At 42.5% G+C, this 19,258-nt stretch overlaps 1 protein-coding gene across 2 annotated transcripts in view; it reads right to left on the bottom strand.

Annotated features, from left to right (window-relative positions):
- Positions 1 to 288: 288 nt before the first annotated feature.
- bbs1 (Bardet-Biedl syndrome 1) overlaps positions 289 to 19,258 on the bottom strand; it is a 23,655-nt gene continuing 4,685 nt past the window's right edge. The window contains exons 2-7 of one of the 2 annotated variants that reach the window (XM_008438119.2): positions 8,626 to 9,052; positions 7,069 to 7,251; positions 6,488 to 6,619; positions 3,108 to 3,214; positions 2,894 to 3,014; positions 289 to 2,731 (exon numbers count right to left, since the gene is read on the bottom strand). In XM_008438119.2, coding sequence (XP_008436341.1) covers positions 1,901 to 2,731; positions 2,894 to 3,014; positions 3,108 to 3,214; positions 6,488 to 6,619; positions 7,069 to 7,251; positions 8,626 to 9,003 — 1,752 coding nt within the window. In that variant the 5' untranslated portion in view covers positions 9,004 to 9,052 and the 3' untranslated portion in view covers positions 289 to 1,900. Of the gene's footprint in view, positions 2,732 to 2,893; positions 3,015 to 3,107; positions 3,215 to 6,487; positions 6,620 to 7,068; positions 7,252 to 7,833; positions 8,041 to 8,625; positions 9,053 to 19,258 lie in introns of those variants that run through there. The other variant, XM_017310841.1, reaches the window with a different exon arrangement.

Genomic DNA, 19,258 nt, shown 5'->3' with positions numbered 1-19,258 from the left:
ACCACCACTCCCCCCCCCTCCAAGGATTCCGCAATCGACAGATTTCGACTCCCGTGAGTGAAAATGTAAACTGTCGATTGCTGTCGATATCTGTCGCTGACTAGCTGCGTTTGCGTCAGAATACAGGGTCAAAAATCACACTTTTCATCCTGTGCCTGTTGATGTGATGTTTGGAAGTGTTGTACCTTCAGGGATTCCTTCGGTTGTTCCAGGGGAACGGATACGGACGAGACTGGGTAGACTTATCAAACCTGTTAACAGGTTGATTCAGACAATGTCCACACAAAGTTAAGATTTTCTCATAGGGCCATTTATTTTGTGTTATTTTATTGTTTTCTTCTTTCTTTTTATTGGGACTTCTTATAATGGGGTCTGGTCATGATTTTATTTAGGTTGTCCATTGCACTGGACGCATTGGGGTGATTTTGGGTGTACTCTATAATAGATATGCAAGTGGCATGTCTTCTATGGTGAGGTGGGGAGTTAGCTACCCCTCATCTTCCCTAATTCTTCATCGAATAGCTCTTTGCTGGTTGACCATTTTGGTCTTGTATGGAGGGTATATCTGGGTCACATGAATTGTCGTGGTCAGATTTGTAAAAAAATAGTATGTTTATCTTTGTTTTATTTTGTTTGCTTGGTTTTTGTTTTTCTTTATTATTTGGGTAATATGCCTGCAATATAGTGTAAAACAGTGGGGGTGAAGGTAGCAGTGTGATGTTGTTACACTAGATTGTCAAGTGATAAGTTATTCCGGTAGGAACTCGTATGAGCACTGGCAGCTTTTATATTGAAAAGACGGCAGATCCATCCCAAAACAGCGGGTAACTCCCCATTTCAAAATTATTATTTTTATTTAAATGTGGTGTATTGTGAATGAAAATGTGAATTGTTTTCTCTACTGTTGAACATATTGAGTTCATATATTGTTGTTTTGGGTGTTAATTCGGGGTTTAAGAAGAAAAATTAACGGGTCATACCATTATAGTTCATGAAAGGTTTTCCCACACTCTCCGTCGCGCTCTTTCTGTTCGGATTCAGTGGGAGAAGGTATGAAGTTTTGTTTTCTGTGTAAGTGTATTTTAAGTATAAGTGATATGTTCTTGTAAAATAATGTGCTTTGGGGCACTCGAACTTTGTTGAACAGTGCTAGAACTGTGTTAGCAGATATTTAGCTGCTTTTATGCTACATGAAACATTGCTAATGAAAATGCTACATCCACTTGCTGAAAATAGTACTGTTCATAGTTAAACAGGCGCTGTGGAGCACTGTGATCAGAGAAAGCCTGTTTTGACCGCTATTTTCTGCTGTTTGGATGCAGGTATGTGATGTTTCATTGCTTTTGGTAGGAATATTTTGTCTAATTGGTTTTTTTTTTGTTGTTATTCATGTACTGTTCAAGATTATTATGCTCATGTTTGGGCTTAGTTATTAATTATTGTTGCAATTTTTATTTTGTAAGGTGAATGTGTTATTTTACACAAGTTGCACATGTGCGGCTCTTTCTGTTCGGATTTCGTGGGAGAAAGCGCTGTGGAGCACTGTAATCAGAGAAAGCCTGTTTTGACCGCTATTTTCTGCTGTTTGGATGCAAGAGCATTAAAAGTGCCTTCAGCTCTGCTGTTGTCTGGCTGTTATTTCCACAAGACACAACGCAGATTCAACTACGATACACTACTACCAGTTTGGAGACATTTGATTCATATTGTTTGGTTTACAGCTCATAGATCATTGCTAACTGCTGGAAACCAGCGGTCTTAACCAGCGGAGGCATTCACCAACTCTGGGCTGAACAGACTTCTGCTCAAAGCTATCACTGTTAACCAGTTCTTGAACTGAAGGGTTCCTTTCCACATTCTCCATTGCAGCTTCTGTATCAGTCAACAGGAAGACTGGGTTTTAGCTGAGCACCAGACCCTCGCTGACCGGCATGTTGATGTGAGCCGTCAGCAGTGGGGAGCTCTTCTCTTCATGCAACACAAACACCTTGATGAGGTCAGAGATGCCCTTGTCGCTGGTACACTCCACAAAGGTCTCAAAAGGGTAAATAAGTCCTGGCACCAGCAGTGGGATCTTCATGTATGGGTTCCTGATCCTGTACAGGTTGTCGTCGTAAAGGAAGTTGATGGCCAGGTTCATGATGGGCCGACAGGACGCTGTATTCTGGACATTCAGGGTCAGTTTAAAGGATGGGCCCAGGCCCTGGACCACGGCGTTCATCTTCAGGGGCTCTGAGAGGCTGGAGGACATAGGGGTCAGGCTGGACTCCAGAGCTTTGACATAAGCTCGAGCAGCAGCCAGCCTCATGCGGCTCAGGTCCATGTGGAAGGCTCGGTGCATTGCCAGGCCATTCTCCCGCTCCCGCAGTGTCTGGTCCACATACAGCTTGGTTTTCTTAGGGACATTGAGGCGAACACTCTGAGCCAATGGCGGGCCAGGAGTGCTGTCCATGTCATCGAACATTGCCGTCCTCTTCAGAATCTTCACCATGAGGCCGCCTCCCTTTGTGGTCATTACAAGGGTCCCATCCTCACGGCCGTACCGACCAAAGCAGATGCTGGTGATTGTGTCGGGGGTCTTGATGGTACTAAGCAGGTTCTTATCCCTGTACAGCTGAACCTGACAGTTTGCCAGGCCCACCAGGACAGCCTGAAGGCCCCTGGTGGGGAGGTCCATGGCAGCCATTGTAGTGACAGGAGCCGGCAAGATAATCTTCCACAACTTCTTACCCTGAAAAAACAACCGCAGACATACAGACTGTTACTGTGATAGAATTCCTGCACTAACAGAAAAAAAAGAATCCAGGAGGATCACTCAAATTAGTATCTTAGCTGCTGACTGATTTAATCATTTACGATATTTCCTTTGATCAGATAACAGTTGGTTATCTACCTTCTGTGTGAAGCCCTGTAGACTCTCATCAGTGCATCCTACAACCATATTTTTCCCAACTCTCGCCAGCCCAACAGGATGAGATGACAACTCGATGCAGTACTTTGGTTTCTCTGATTCCCTGACCAGCAGCAGGAAAAACGGCTGTATGAGTTTAAGTTCCAGTGTGTTAGACGAGTTCAAGAACAAGTGAGTTTGGTTAGTTTTTTCTTACCTGCGTAAGATGTAGATGCTGCCATTGCGACATGCCACTGTGATGCGGAATTCCACATCAAATTGACCTGTGACATCCATCATGGTGGGAACAGCGGGAAGAGACATCTTCAATCACAGAGAGATGTTTGGAGGAAAGGTTAGGTTTCAGTGATGTCTCAAGAGGCGGTCAGTGAGAGAAGGTTTATGTGTCATCAGCGTATTGTTTTTATTTAAATGTAAAGGGGACAAGTATGGATTCCTGCAGTACTCCACAGCTCAGACTGAGCTACCTCAAAGTCAAAAAGAAATTGGAATAACAAAGTGTTAAGATCAATTCAGGTCAAGTCAGTCCAGTTGTGTGAAGTGTGTGTATGCACCAAAAATATGAGGTGCCATATTTTATGCACAAGTCAGCATGTATAAAAATGAACGTGGTGTAAATAGACGCAAACTTTTTACCTGCCAAGAAGCATCAAACACTGTTTTTTGTTCTCTCTCTCTCTCACACACACACACACACACAAAATAAACAAAATAAAAGTAAAAGGATTTGAAAACGTCACTCAAATGTAAATAGTACATTTTCTCAGTTTTTGTCAGACGTAATACATTGGTCTGTATGCCGAAGCACATGAAATGCATGTTATCTGTAGGCTAATTTCATTCTCACTGAATAAAGCAGGGTTGGATCAGCTCAAAACAGGTCAGGTTTGATTATGTTTAAGGTGATCGAGGTGTGTAGATTAGAGGTGTGCCGATCGATCGGCCACCAATCATAATCGGCCGATTTCTGTGAAAAAGTGTATGATCGGTGATCGCCGATCACGGTCTCTTGTTGCCGATCACACAAACCGATCACTTGCATCTCAGTTCGCAGCCTGCCTGTGCAGCTGGTCTCCTCTTTCCTTCACACTGCGCAAGCGCGCAGCAACAAATCCTAAGCAATGTGGAACTGTATCGCACTGAGTGAATGGGGAAGTTTGTTGCGGTGGAAAATTACCTCGGGGTGAAGCAGGTCAAAATGCATCAACACGACGAATCTAATACGGCATAAAAGCAATGCCATACTTGACGGAGTTTGGCTACATCGAGGCTTACTGCAGTAAAAAAGACATATGGAGGATCAGATAGCAGGTAAAGCAGCGCACAGCTACAAACACTCACCCGGATTAGCATGACGGTCAGAAAGCTAAACAAATAACCTGCAAAATAATTTAAGTAGCTGCGACGTAAGACACTGGCTCTGTTCTCGCTGTTGAACTGCGGTTCAACAGCGTTACAGCTGTTGAACCGCATATCAGCGGTCTGTATTTGAGCGCCGTCAAATACAGACGGAGCTCCGTCTGTATTTGACAGACGGAGCGCCGCTTCTGCTCCAGCTGGTAGTGACTCTCACACCGAACCTCTGCTTAAAGCTGCAGCATATAACTTAAAAAAAATAAATTTTACATACGTATTAAAATTTTCGCTGTCCTAACATGAGACAGATAATCTCTAAAAAAATAATCGATCTCCTCCCTGCTGTGCATAATTACTCTGCTCAGTCAGAAACAGCCAATCAGAACTAGCAGTAATCAGCTAGCCGCCATGCTATCAGGAAGGTTTCATTCAGTAACTCAGGATTGTTTATTGTAATGGATCCTGTATTTGCCTTTGAATGTTAAGTTTTATACTTGAATTTTTTTGTCAATGTTGAGAGGTTTTATTTTGACTCTTTGCATTATTTAGCCTCTTCAGAGCCTTCATTTGTTATCAATCTGTTAAAGATAGTATTACCAATAGCAGTACAATTTGCAGAATGCCTGTTTTGTTTAGTTTTCTTCTTGGAAAAAGTTATTAAAAACAAGTTTTTGTCTAAATTAAGGTGAATTCATGGTTCCTTTTTCCACATAATGTAACCGGTAGTGTTTATGATAAAAAAAAAAAAATAATTATGTGATCCGTATCGGTGATCGGCCCTCATGGGCACATCTCTAGTGTAGATAATCGCACATATATAAGTAGCTGCACAAAGGTATGCTGCGTAATTGTGGAGCGTTTTGACTCTGATGGAGCACATCACTCTCAGAGAATTCGGAGGGAGCGTTTGTTCAGAAACCATATTGATCTGCTGGGGATGTGTTGATGATGGCTTACTAGCGTTTAGATTGCCCAGACTTATCATCCTGGAGCTATGAGCAAAACTTAAAGACGGAGCCGTGCTTCACCAGTGCAGCTAGAACTGCTGACAGGTCAGTCATCCTTCAGTCGAGCCATGCCCACTTTGTGAATGTGCCTTTATGGCACAAAGAATCTCTATTCTTTAAATGTGCAATTTATGCACATGATTCCCCTATTTAGAATAAACTTCCACATTCCCCACTCTCTGACACAACATCTTTTTTTAAAATCCTGGCTGAACGTTCCACTGTTCAAACAAGCATTTTCATTTCTTTCTATTTGGAATATTTTTATTTTAATGGGGTGACCTTTTGTGCTCAGAAAACACCTTTTAAATAAATTACATAATTATTATAAATACTTATACTGGTAAAAGCAAGGATCGCTGCCATGGTTATTGCTTTAAGTGGTGGTAGCCTTCCGGATACTTATACCGGAAGTTATGGGTGGTGACAGGCCAGACTAGTAGCTGCGCTCCATTTCCCGCAAATTGGGATTATAAAGGAAAGGTGCGCAGTTATGTGCGTACGCACGGATTTATACATCAGAATATTTTTGTCCATCTTCTTCCTCTTATACGGGGGTCAGATCGCGGGGGCAGCAGTCCCCGAAGCGAGGCCCAGACTTCCATCTCCCTAGCCACTTGGGCCAGCTCCTCCAGGGGAATTCCGAGGCGTTCCCAGGCCAGCAGAGAAACATAGAATTTTTTGTGCGTCGCACTTTTCTAACTAGAATTAGCTCAACCAGAGTCGGGGCTGCACAGTGGCGCAGTTGGTAGAGCTGTTGCCTTGCAGCAAGAAGGTTCTGGGTTCGATTCCCGGCCTGGGGTCTTTCTGCATGGAGTTTGCATGTTCTCCCTGTGCGTGTGTGGGTTTTCTCCGGGTACTCCGGTTTCCTCCCACAGTCCAAAAACATGACTGTCAGGTTAATTGGCCTTTCCAAATTGCCCCTAGGTGTGAGTGTGTGTGTGCATGGTTGTGTGTCTCTGTGTTGCCCTGCGACAGACTGGCGACCTGTCCAGGGTGTACCCCGCCTCTCGCCCGAAACGTTGGCTGGAAATGGGCACCAGCACCTCCCGACCCCACTGAGGGAAAAAGGGTGCAAGAAAATGGATGGATGGAAGTTTAGAGTCATCTAAATGTTTTCAGACCAGTTAAAAACTAGGTCAGACTAATTTCGAGTCATGTCAAGCCAGTTTAGAACCAGTAGACCGGTTTAAACCAGCTAACTAGAGTGTACCTTGCAGAGAATGGTGAAAGCTTCAGGGTCAAGGACGAAGACGTCGCTGTTCTCTGTACCAATCACCAAACAGCTAATCCCGTCCTCATCGGCTGTGCTCTTCTTTAGAGTTCCGATGCAGGTGATGACCGTCTGAAAGAACACAATCAATGAGCACACTGGTTTCTTAGAGGTCAAACAGTTCTGGGTTCACATTAAATGAAATCAATATGAGTTAAACTCGCATGTGGACCCTATAGGTAGTTTAAACTGTATTAGATGAATTGAACTTTTCAGGACTGTGTGGAATCCCATACCAAATTACATGTGTGAATTTCAGAAATACAGAAATGTGTGAATCTCTTTTTATTTAAACATTACAAAAAAAATCAATGGCTAAGAAACACTGAGTGGGATAATTACAGATGATACAGTAAGAATAATTTAATATAATAATCAATGAGTTACTGAGCAAGTGCCAGAAACACTGGTTCTCCTGCATCTGCTCTACTGCTGATGTAGTCCACGTCCAGTTTTGAGGAAACAGGTACCGGTCAGGGGAGCAGCAGCATTTACAAATTTGATGACAAAGGTAGCATTACCTGCCGCCTGATTGGTTGCTGTTTGTACAGCTGAACAAACTCGTCCACCTCATCAGACTCCAGAGACAAGAACTTGAGCGATCGGATGGACAGTGGGATGTCTGCCTTCTTCCTGATACTTTCCAGCATCTCCTTCAGCATCACAGGGTCGATTTGACCCTCCCTCACCTGCTGCCACACATCCTGACCAATGAGAGCACAGCAGCTGGTCACACACTCAATAAGATCAATTTATAGTGTGATAATTGTGAAAATTTTCATCAAAAGCCAGGGGTGCCGCCAGAAATATTGGGCCCCATGACAAAAAATTTTATTGAGCCCCCCCTGCACAGCTGCTGTTACAATTTCTATCAGTCTTAGATTACTGAAATGTTTCTCCCCACGTGCAACAGTTATAGGCATAGGGCATAGGCAACGTGCAAAATATACATGAAGCAATCCAGACTTCTCATAAAATACTACATATTTGCATTTTATTCAAGCTGCAGTATATAACTTTAATAAAAAATATGTTCTCTCCATATTTGTTAAAGCTGGCACCATCTCATGACAATTTGTTACGAGACAGATAATCTGTGAAATAATCAATCTCCTCCCCCTTCTCCCTGAACTGCTATTACTGTCATGATCTGTGTTTCTGTGAATTTATTGTAAGGTTTTTCTGTGTTCAGTTTCTGTCCTGTGAGTCTGTCTCTGCGTCTTCCCCGTTGATTGATCCCAGCTGTGTCTCATTCCTGATCACCCTCCCAGTGTATTTAAACCCACCTGTTGTCCTCGTCTCGTCGTGTCCTCGTCTACTGTCACATGTCGCACGTTCATGCTCTCCAGTCGTACTGATAAGTCCTGGTTTGCTTAGCTCTCTTTTCAGTCTTTTTGTCAGTTTCTACCGGTATTTAGCTGTGCGCTATACCCTCTGCCGTGCCGCCAGTATTGGACTGTTTGAGCTTTCATCATTAAATTCATAATTTTCACTACAACCTGGGTTCAGCCTGCGTCTCTCCTCACCACCTCAAACCCACTTCTTGACTGGCCAGGAGGCACGTGGTTTAGAACCGCTGCTGTCTGACTCATCTGTTAAGTGTGGTAAAAGGTAAAGGGGCATGTTAAATATATGAAAATGTTGGTAATTTATTTCCTTCATTCATTGAATGCTAGTGAAATGGAGGCAAACTGCAAATATGAATGTGTGCTTTCTGATCTGGGAGTGGTATTGTAACAGTTGATTTTTACCGCTAAAAACCATTTTAGACAACACAATATGATTTTTATAATTGACACGGCCCCAAATATTTTTAAATTTCTATGAACAACAACAACAAAAAAATTGTGGAGGGTCCCTAGTCCCTCAGGGGGCCTTGGAATTGTCCTAACCTTTTGACTCTGTCAAAGGCACTGAATTCCTATCTCGAAAGATAAACTCAGCAGAAATGGCAATTAAAATTAATTATATAGAAATTAAAAATAAACCATTGCATTCTCATACTTAATGTGCTGTGACCCAGCTTCTCTATGATCCTAACTCTCTCCTTGTGGATGTAAAACGGAGGCCACAATCACCTGCTCCAATGGGTTGATGTCCAGGCTTGGAAGTGTGAACTTGAAGTATGGCCGCAGGTTCTTGTAGACATAGATGCATGGTCCAGAGGCCACGGCCACAGCGGGGATGCGGGGCTCATGCAGGTCCATAAAAAAGGCAACCAGGCCAGCAGGTAGGTCCAGCAGGCTATTCTCACTTATGAGTGCCGTGCCACGGTAGACCTTAAGCTTCATGCCTGATGAGCCGGTGCCCAGGTCCCCGACCACGAGTCGGCTCTCCCTGTCCCCGCTAAGATCTGCCAGGTCTATGCAGGACGAGAAGGTGTAGAGACCAGCCACTGGGTCGTAGTGGGCATCCAGCCACTTCCCGCCATCCCCACTGGAATCCACAGAAGACATAACCACAGGGCAGGAGATGGGAGAATTTGCAGAGCTGAGCAGGTGAGACCTGCAGGAATACAGAAAGTAGGCTTGAGTCACATCTGGATGAGAAAGGAGCAGATCAGGATCAAAGCAGATCCAGTCAAATTCAGAGAGGACACAGGATCTCAAACATGATGGAAATGGATTTCATCCATCAGGATCAGAAAGGGTCCCATAAGGCCGTTAAGGCATGGGTCTTTAAAAGTTACGTTTTTTTTTTGTATATGTTCAGGGGGCGTGGCAGAGCAGCGAACTTGGCGTACTCGCCAAAACAAACGAAACGCTATATCTTTAACATAAAAAGCTCAGGCTCATTGCCTGACGATCCTATGTTGTCATAGTCTGACGTCATCTAAGCCCCGCTCCCTCAGAACAGGAAGTTACTTTTTTTACTTGGAAAGCTCCAACTCTGGCTCTCTTGACCTAATCAAGATGATCTTGCATCAGATTACAGATAACAAGTTGTTCTCACTTGATTTAAAGTGCCAAACGTTTTCAGTGGGCGTGGTCGTGGTGGCGCGGCGAAGTGACAGGTCACACCACTGCCATACGTTTGGGTCTAGATTCCACGTTTCAGCCCAGCCCAGTAAAGCACTGGACAGGAATCCAGTGCAATATTTGGTGGGCATGGCCTAAATCCTCCACAGCACCCCCTAGAATATTTTTAAAAAGTCAGCCGCAAGCCATGCTTTATCCCAAAATTATGAAACTTGGTACACATGTGTATCTTGTCAGGACCTACAAAAAAAGTATATGGGAGCCATGGTCCAAACCCAAGTCGGCCATTTTAGATCATGTCCGTTTTATTGACGTCATATCTGAACTTGTCCTAGAGCTTTCGAGATCCAGGCTTCAACTCACTCAGCGCAGTCTTGAGCCATTATGGGTCAAAAGTAGAGGTGTGCCAATCGATCGGCCACCGATCATAATCGGCTGATTTCTGTGAAAAAGTGTATGATCGGTGATCGCCGATCACGGTCTCTTGTTGCAGATCACACAAACCGATCACCTGCATCTCATTTTGCAVCCTGCCTGTGCAGCTGGTCTCCTCTTTCCTTAACTCTGCGCAAATGCGCAGCAACAAATCCTAAGCAATGTGGAACAGTTTACGTGTTGCGGCGGAAAATTGAAGCACGTGGGGTGAAGCAGGTCAAAATGCATCAACACGACGAATCTAAAATGGCATAAAAACAATGACATACTTGACGGAGTTTGGCTACATCGAGGCTCACTGCAGTTAAAAAGACATATGGAGGATCAGATAGCAGGTAAAGCAGCGCACAGCTACAAACAAACACCCGGATTACCATGACGGTCAGAAAGCTAAACAAATAACCCGCAAAATTATTTAAGTCTTCAAGCTGCGGTTCTGCTCTCGCTGTTGAACCGCTGCAAAGCGCTACAGGTAGTACTATTTCACAGACGGAGCGCCGCTTCTGCTCCACCTGGCAGTGACTCTCACACCGAACCTTTGCTTAAAGCTGCAGCATCTAACTTAAAAAAATACATTTTACATACGTATTAAAACTTTCGCTGTCCTAACATGAGACAGATAATCTCTGAAAAAATAATCGATCTCTTCTCTGGTCTGCATAATTACTCCGCTCAGTCAGAAACAGCCAATCAGAACTAGCAGTAATCAGCTAGCCGCCATGCTATCAGGAAGTTTTCATTCAGTAACTCAGGATTGTTTATTGTAATGGAACCTGTATTTGCCTTTGAATGTTAAGTTTTATACTTGAATTTTTTGGCAATGTTGAGAGGTTTTAGTTTGACTCTGCATTATTTAACCTCTTCAGAGCCTTCATATGTTTTCAGTCTGTTGAAGATAGTATTACTGATAGTACAATTTGTACAATGCCCGTTTTGATTTTTTCTTGGAAAAAGTTATTAAAAACATGATTTTGTCTAAATGAAGGTGAATTCATGGTTCCTTTTTCCACATAATGTAACCGGTAGTGATTATGATTAAAAAAATACTAATTATGTGATTGGTATCGGTGATAGGCCCTCATATGGGTGATCGGAATCGGAATTGGCAGTAAAAAACCTGATCGGCACATCTCTAGTCAAAAGTTATCAAAGGAATTTTCCTATGTCAAAGCATGTGGGCATGGCCAAATCTGGCCATTGCCATGAAACATCAAGATGGAATAACTTCCCCATATAGGCTCCCAGCTGCAACAAACTTCATTGATATATCACAGACCAGAGCTCATCACATTCAAATGGTCAATTCGTGACATCACTTTAGCCCTGCCCCCTTTTAACAGGAAGTCACCTGTTGGAAGGAACTATTAGAGCAGTTTACAACAGTCTTTCTTTCTGTTGGAAGAAAGACTGCTCTAAATTATACATGCCTCATCTTATTTACAGTAAACTTGTTAGGATTGACCTTAGTTAGCCTCTAAAGAGCCCAATAGCTGTAAATTGCAATTCAGTTCTACTGGGGTTGTGCATCGTCAGGGAGCGCTGAGGAAGACATCAGTGTGTGTCACCTGGTGGACAGGTGCTGGAACTGCGCGAGAGCGTCGGCGGTGGCGAGAGCGTGGCGGTGCTGGAACCCCTGCAGTCGCCAATAGGCCTTCGCCGCACTTCGCTGCGAGGGCCTCCAACACCGCTTGCGGCTTTAATTCAGTATGTTTTTGAAGAAATCTGCTTGTTCCAAATGTTATAAATAGACACTATACAATGCAGTGCAAGAACTAAGATTATTTGATCAACCTCAAGCAAAATTGTCCAATAACATGGTCATTCAGAATATTCAGAATCCCAATAGCATTTTTTGTGATATTGGGATTAGCAAAATAATGTTTTTTGCAATATTTTGCTAATAAATTGTTTCTTTACCCAATGGACCTTACCACAGGGGCCACGTTTCATTGGCTAATGCCCATTTTACGTCACAGCGCAGCTACCACGTGCGTGACCGTCTCACAAACGCAAGCTACAGTAGTAAACACATGCTAATGTACATTGTGGACTAGCAGACCGGCAGAAGGTTTTTGCGTCAGGACTCGAAAAAGAATGGTTCTCCACTGTCAGTAGGGTATCTGCACAGGCGATGTCAGATATCCTGATTGTATTTGTGGAACTAAAATTCACAGATTTCCTAAATCTGAAGCGGAATGCCTTGCTTGCATCAAAGCTTGTAAACGACCGCATTTGCAGCTCAACCGTTGTAGGATCAATAAGAACAAAGGAGTGTCTGCTGGTGTAAGTATTATTGCGTTGCTTTCTTTGTGTTTAGTGAATGAATAAAGAAAGTCAATAATACCACACATCCATTATGAAAAACTTTTAGCCAAGTACAGCATAATGGCAGTACCGATACAATTTCTCCGCCTTGAAGCCTGTCTGATACACAGTCTTACGTTAGCTGAACAGATCAATATGCAATGTGTACCGTATCTGACATACATTAAAGATTTTATTTTACCTGAAAAGGCTTTTTACTRAACTGYAATCGTGTTAGCCATGCTAATCGTGTTAGCCTCCGAGTACAGTGTATCAGGCCTAGGCACATACGAACATTTGCCAACAGAAATCACCCTCAAAGCCAGGAATGCCCGACTTACCCAGCCTTGCAAGAACAATAGGCGTCAGTGATCTTGTCCACAGCTATATTTATGCTGAGGGTCTGAGGATCTGCTGTGTTCCTCATCAACCGGTAGCATTTAGCTGTGACGCGCACAATCTTGGAGGCATCACATGGCTCAAAAACCTTGATGTCGTCCAAAAAAGATGACATGAACTTGTTGGTTCCCCTGTCCATTGTCGTGGCTGATATTTTTTGAAAATCCGGCAGAAATGCTACACTAATCGACTCAGAAATACTCTGCAGAGAGTCAGTCGAAATTAAATTACACATAGAAGCTAAGCACAGCAAGGCTTTGTTTGTGAGACATGGAGTCACGTGAGACTTTCGAGGGGCGTTTCTGGGCGGAGCTTGGTAAAGTCCATACCTTTCTGTTATGGTTTTTAATATGTTGGTTAAGCTCATTTTTCATTTGAACAGGCCTAAAAAGCTATAGCCTAATCTCTAGCATAATATGCATTTTACTATAAATTAAATAATATTTACATGTGGCTTTTATACACCAAATTCAAGAATGTCATCAGGCAATTTGATCAAACAGTGTTATTTCACTTTACAGCATGACATATAACCAAAAAAATAAAGAATTGACTGTAAAGATATGAGAGCTATTGCCTTGCAGCAAGAAGGTTCTGGGTTCGATTCCCGGAACCGGTCTTTCTGCATGGAGTTTGAAAAATGGATGGATGGATGTAAAGATATGAAAAGGATGGAACCAGAATTCCTGAGACTGGCACACATGAACTCAATAAGATGGCAGAATGACATGTATTTGTCTTTTAAATGTGATTTTTTAAATAGTTAAAGATACAATTTCAGAATTGCAAATGGTCTCTCACTGATGGAATGATATCTGGGTATCTATTTTGGGCACTATTCTGTCTCATAGTGCAGGTATCCAACAAGTCAAATTATGTTCAATATGTGTTATGATTATAGTAGTAATGTCAGAGTAAGGGCTTTGTATAGGATATCATCATCTGTATTGTAATGACACAAGCAGAATATCAACTACAAAGTTGATATACAAAAGGTGATGGGTACTCACATGGGTAAATAATAGCTTCTTTTTATTGTTGTAACACTAAAAACTCCCCAAAATACACAACAGTTTAAAATCTTTACAGTGATACATGTTTACAGAAATGCTTTGTAGTTTAAACCTTGAAATCTTGGCTTAATTTAAAACTTAAGGATCTAAACCAGGGGTCCCCAAACTACGGCCCGCGGGCCGGTCCGGCCCCCTGAACAATACCAGATTTTTTTTCCATTTACCGTATTTTCCGGACTATAAGCCGTTTATACGTGGATTTTTCTTCAAGGGGGCTCTTTAGCAGGAAGTGAATCATTGGAAGCCTGGTTACTTGCGCGCCAACATTGAGCCCACAAGCAGCAAAATGAGTAAGAAACAGATCAGATGTCTTCGGAAAGTTTCTTTGCAAAGAGGAAAAGGCCCAGAGAAGAGACAGGAGAATTGATTCATCCCGGAGCAGTAGGTGAGTCCCACATTACAAGCCCGCTCTGCATAACATGCGGCGACCTGCTGCTAATGAGGCAATGAAGCTTCAAGCTGCTTTGCCACAGAGACCAAGCAGGCTGTGTTCAAGCAACACAGCTCGGGTGTTATTGTCTCTCATCACTCCCAGGTGGGACCATCTAGATGCAGAAAAACAAGCTCAGGGCTCCTGTTAGTAATTATTGTGAGTTAAAATTTTCACAAAAGTAAAATGTTCGTTTTTGTGGCGCTTCTGTTATTTTGAAGGGATAAACGTTACCATAGCGACCAGAGTCAGAGCGTTTGGGCGATGGTCGAGAGGAGATGAGTCGAGCTTGTGAGTCTTAAGTCTGGTKTAGACGGAAAGATTTAAGAATTGTCGGCCGAGTCTCCAAACATCTGTGACCACAGAGCTGACAAAAGTACAACAGGTTCGATCGGTTCGTGTCTCCAAGGCAGGAGCAACACGAACCAATTCCAGTCACGAACATCCCTATTCCAGAGGATAATTCAGTAAAACCCCAAACATAGCAGGAATTTAGAATAACCAAACACGGATGACGATGTAGAAGCAATAGTGATAGTTTGTGGAGTCATTTTAAGAGATAAAAGACGTAACAAAAAGAAAAGGCGGTGGATGAAAGACGACGGGAGCAGCCGCTCTAATTGCTGCACTATGATTTGGAGGTGAATATGTTTTTTCATAGTTATCATTTTTAACTGAATAGACATAATGACCTTTAGATTTAATAATTAACATTTCCACATATCATCTCCGATATCCACCGGACTCTCAGTTGCGCTATGTCAGCTGTTTGGGATTCCCCTCTGTTCTTACGTCACCGCGCTTTTTGATTGGCTACCTGTCACATTCAATGGGTTGTATTCTCGTTCCAAGTCAGGGAAAACCCCACAGGCTGCTACAAAAGGGCCAACCCAAATAGGGCACATTCAGTATTTAGTGGGAACACCAACATGCAGAAGCCTTATCTGACTGTTCATCCCCTTACCCCGCTCACCCCCGGGCCGCAACAAAATTTCCAAGTCTTGACCGGTCCGCGGTAATAAAAAGGTTGGGGACCACTGATTTAGCACATGCTAGTAGCAGACACGAAGGACCAGCACTTTTACTGTTACAATTACCGTTCGGAAATTTCCGTAATAAGTTCTGTTAAATCTAATCTTGGCAACTTTTTCTTTCAACCCTAAATGTGATATTCAATTGACCTGTTATGACTCAAATTTTGGTTGTCCGTCCCCCTCTGCTGCATGTTGTGGACAACCTGGAGCGGTAGAGATATCTGCGGCTTATATGTGTATGTTTACTGGTTTAAAAAGAAAAAACTTGGTGGTTGTGGCTTATAGTACAGTGTGGCTCATAATTGGGAAAATACGACTATAATCCTTCCTGGAATTTGTCTGTGAAGAACCCAGAAAGGGTTATTTGGTTATTATTTATTTCATTAATAGTGTTATTATTTATTTCCTGACTTGTTCTGTGAAGAACCCAGTAGTGTTATTATTTATTTCCTGACTTGTTCTGTGAAGAACCCAGATAATGTTATTTGATTGTGCTTTCTGGAAAACAATATATTTTTACATTTAGGCACTCCTGCAATAACTGCATCGATTTTTGGTTGGTGGTGTGCCTAGTGATTTTTTCAATTAAAACAATGTACCTTGGCTCAAAAAAGGTTGAAAAACACTGCTCTATTTTACTGAGAAAGAGGAAGGACTGGATTGTTTATGTAAGTTCAAAATTCACAAATTCATAAATATACAGTCTATTTAAGGTAAAATGTATTACGCATAAAACCACACAAGGAAATATTGTTAACATCTGGAACAGCAGCACCATCATTCTGCGTTTCCATTGGTTGAGCATTTGATCAGTCAACTGCCAAACTTCAAGCAGGGATTGCTCACAAAACAGCACTTTTTTTAATTACAAAAATTAAACATCACATTAATAAGTTTGAAGCGAAGGCCTATTGTTTTTCAAATGTTGATTATTATTCAGCTTCCGTCAAATGAATCGGCTTTTTGGGGGCTTTATCATATTCAAAAATTCACCAAACTTGGCAGACACATCAAGTCTGCAAAAAATTTATGTATTTTATGGTCGATGCAAAAATCGCAACAGAAACAGCTCAACGGCGCCCCCTAGCAATTTCAAAAGACCCTTTCCTATTACCTTACTTCATTGTAGAGACATGAAATTTGGTACACTTTTAGAGCTCCCCAAGACGCTCAGAATTTACAATTAATGTCATAGTGCAAGTATGACAGGAAGTCGGCCATTTTGGATTGAAGTTCCGATTTTGACCCCATTTTGGCCGTTTAAGCCTTCGCATTTGATCGAACTCCTCCTAGGGATTTCCATCGATCGGCTTCAAACTTGGTCAGTTGGTTCAGAAGGCATGGCTGATTAAAAGTTATCAAAATGGGGACTTTCGTGCATGCTGAAGGGCTGATACCAGGGGTCAAAGTTCACCTACTTTCCATGAACCTCAAAACTGTTATATCTCCTACACAAAAACTCAGAGGTACCAAACTTTCAGTGATTTATCATCTTTGGGTACTCTACAAGACACAATGGTGAAATTTTGACATCACTTAAGCCACGCCCCCTGAGAACAGGAAATGTCATGTTTCACTGTGAACGGTCGCTATCTGACCCCTTTGACCTACCTAATTGACATGAAACTGTGTCCAGTCCACAGACAGAAGACATGTTGGTGTGTTGAGGTTTCCAACTCCAGCTGGTTTTGATGCAGCAGGTGGGCGTGGCAAAGTGACCTATAACGCCGTTGCCATTCGTTTGGCTGTGAATTCCACAATTTTGAGCCCAGCTGCACCAAACGCACTAGGATTGATCAAGATCCAACCCCGGACAGGAATCCAGTGCAATATTTGGTGGGCGTGGCCCCTAGAATATTTTAAATGACCAGCCCCAAGCCATGCTTTTGCTCAGAATTATGAAACTTGGTACACGTGTATCTTGTCAAAATGTATAAAAAAGTCTCTTTTAGCCATTGTCCAAACCCAACAGGAAGTCGGCCATTTTGAATCAAACTCGCCATTTCCTCTATTTTATAGACGTCACATCTGATCAAACTCCTCCTACAGCTTTTGAGATACAGACTTCAAACTCACTCAGCACACTCTTGTGACATTGAAGGTCAAAAGTTATCAAAAGAATTCTCGTACATCAAAGCATGTCAAACTTTGACTTTCAGAGCTGCATCAGACTTTCCATGTCTCATTATAGACCAGCCCTGATGACATTCCCGTGGTCAATTGATGACATCATCTAAGCCCCGCCCCCCTCCGACAGGAAGTTACCTGTTTTTTCTGAAGGATGTCTTACTTTTACTCTATGATTCAAATGGGTTGAATGCTGTGCCAACTGACATAAATTTAAATGATGATGAACTCTGTGAATGTTGGCTGCTGGCTGAACTGTGTGGGCGTGGCTAAATAGCGAATTGCAATGCTTGCCATATGTCTACGATCGTCTCTAATTCACATATGCATCATCCGATTTGCACCAGACTTTTTATGATTGACTCTGGTGAACCTCTAAAGAGCCCAGTAGCATTATATTGTAACTTGACTCCACTGTGCCGCCTAGATTAATCAAACAGCTGTACCTTCTCGCTACATGGCCCAATCTGCACCAGATTTTTTGTGCATCGCCGGGGAGCAATGCCGAATGCATTGATGCATATCGCCTGACGGACGAATGCAGGAGCCACGTGAGAGCGTCAGCAGTGGCTGGCGGAAAGCGGTGCTGGAAACCCCGCGATGGCCAATAGGCCGAAGCTGCGCCGTTCAAGGCTGCTTGCAGCTTTAATGTCACTTTATACGTACTTAGTTTCTGTCCTCTGCTAAACTAAAAGTTACATAGTTTAACACAGCAGACATCTTATTTAGAAGGCGGCTGACATATACTGCTAACCTTAATTTCATTGTGAAACATTTAACCAAAAGAACAATAAAATAAACACACCAAATTCTTATGGGACAATTCCAGCAATCAACAGCTGTTACATCCTCGATTCATCTGTGTGATTTAAAGGGAACTACGACTAGTTATAAAAATAGACCCTATTTGGGAAATATTTATCTCAGATGTAAAAACAATACAGTAATAATACTGTAGGTTATTTAGTTTTTATAAATTTTAATAAAATATTTTCACAGGAATGTCGCCATGTTTTTCACACTGCAATGCATTCTGGGTGTGTAAAGGTCCAATTGCCTGGCTCCTCCAGCCAAAAACAGTGATGAGAAACGTTATTAAGCCTTTTTAATTTGAACCAGAGCGCATAGAAAACGATCGGAACATAGAAATCAGAAGAAGTAATGAAGATGAGGAGGAACAAACAGAGGAAGAGGACAGTATTAACTGGTGTTTTGCTGCTGCCTTCAGCTTCATAATGAAACAATGAATGACACTTACCTCTGGTCGGACTGTGATCAAGTGAGTACTTGTATCAAGTAAGTACTTATGAAGCAGTGTCCAGTTAGGTAACGGTATGAACTGCGTTCAGTGTCATAATGGTTTTACAGTACCAGTGATCTAGCTCCACCTAACGTTCAGGTCGCATTCATCCGAACTGAACGTCACTGATTCTCAACAAATCTCACTATTCAACGCGCAAACGGGAAGAAAAACAACAACTATGACGGACTATATGATTGTTAATATGCTGCTCCATCCGGACAACAACTTCAAATATGTAAGCTAAGCTCCACCGTTAGCCTCCATGTTTACTTCCGCAAACACTGAGCACTTCTTTTTAATGGCGGTTGGTTGCATAAACATAATATAAGAGTAGGCCCCGCATTAGCTGCTCCGGCGCAGGAAATAGGGCGGCCATCTTGGAGCGGTCGTCCCTCCTACTTTGCTCAACCAAAACAGCAGAAGATGCCTCAGCACTGAGGGATATTGTTGTTCGGATCGATGAACTATTGATGTGAGGGCTCCACAGACAACATTTCACAAGTAAGATGGACATATTATTGTGTATATATTGTGATTAGAATATTACTTTACTGTATTTATGTCCACCGGCGAGATACCAGCTAATATTAGCTTACAGTGCTTGGTGTAATACCGGGTTCAGCCCCGC

The sequence above is a fragment of the Poecilia reticulata genome, linkage group LG19, assembly GCF_000633615.1.
Source record: "Poecilia reticulata strain Guanapo linkage group LG19, Guppy_female_1.0+MT, whole genome shotgun sequence".
NCBI classification, from domain to species: domain Eukaryota; kingdom Metazoa; phylum Chordata; class Actinopteri; order Cyprinodontiformes; family Poeciliidae; genus Poecilia; species Poecilia reticulata.
Note: the sequence above shows the minus strand (reverse complement) of the source record. Positions and strands in the feature narration are given on the sequence as shown.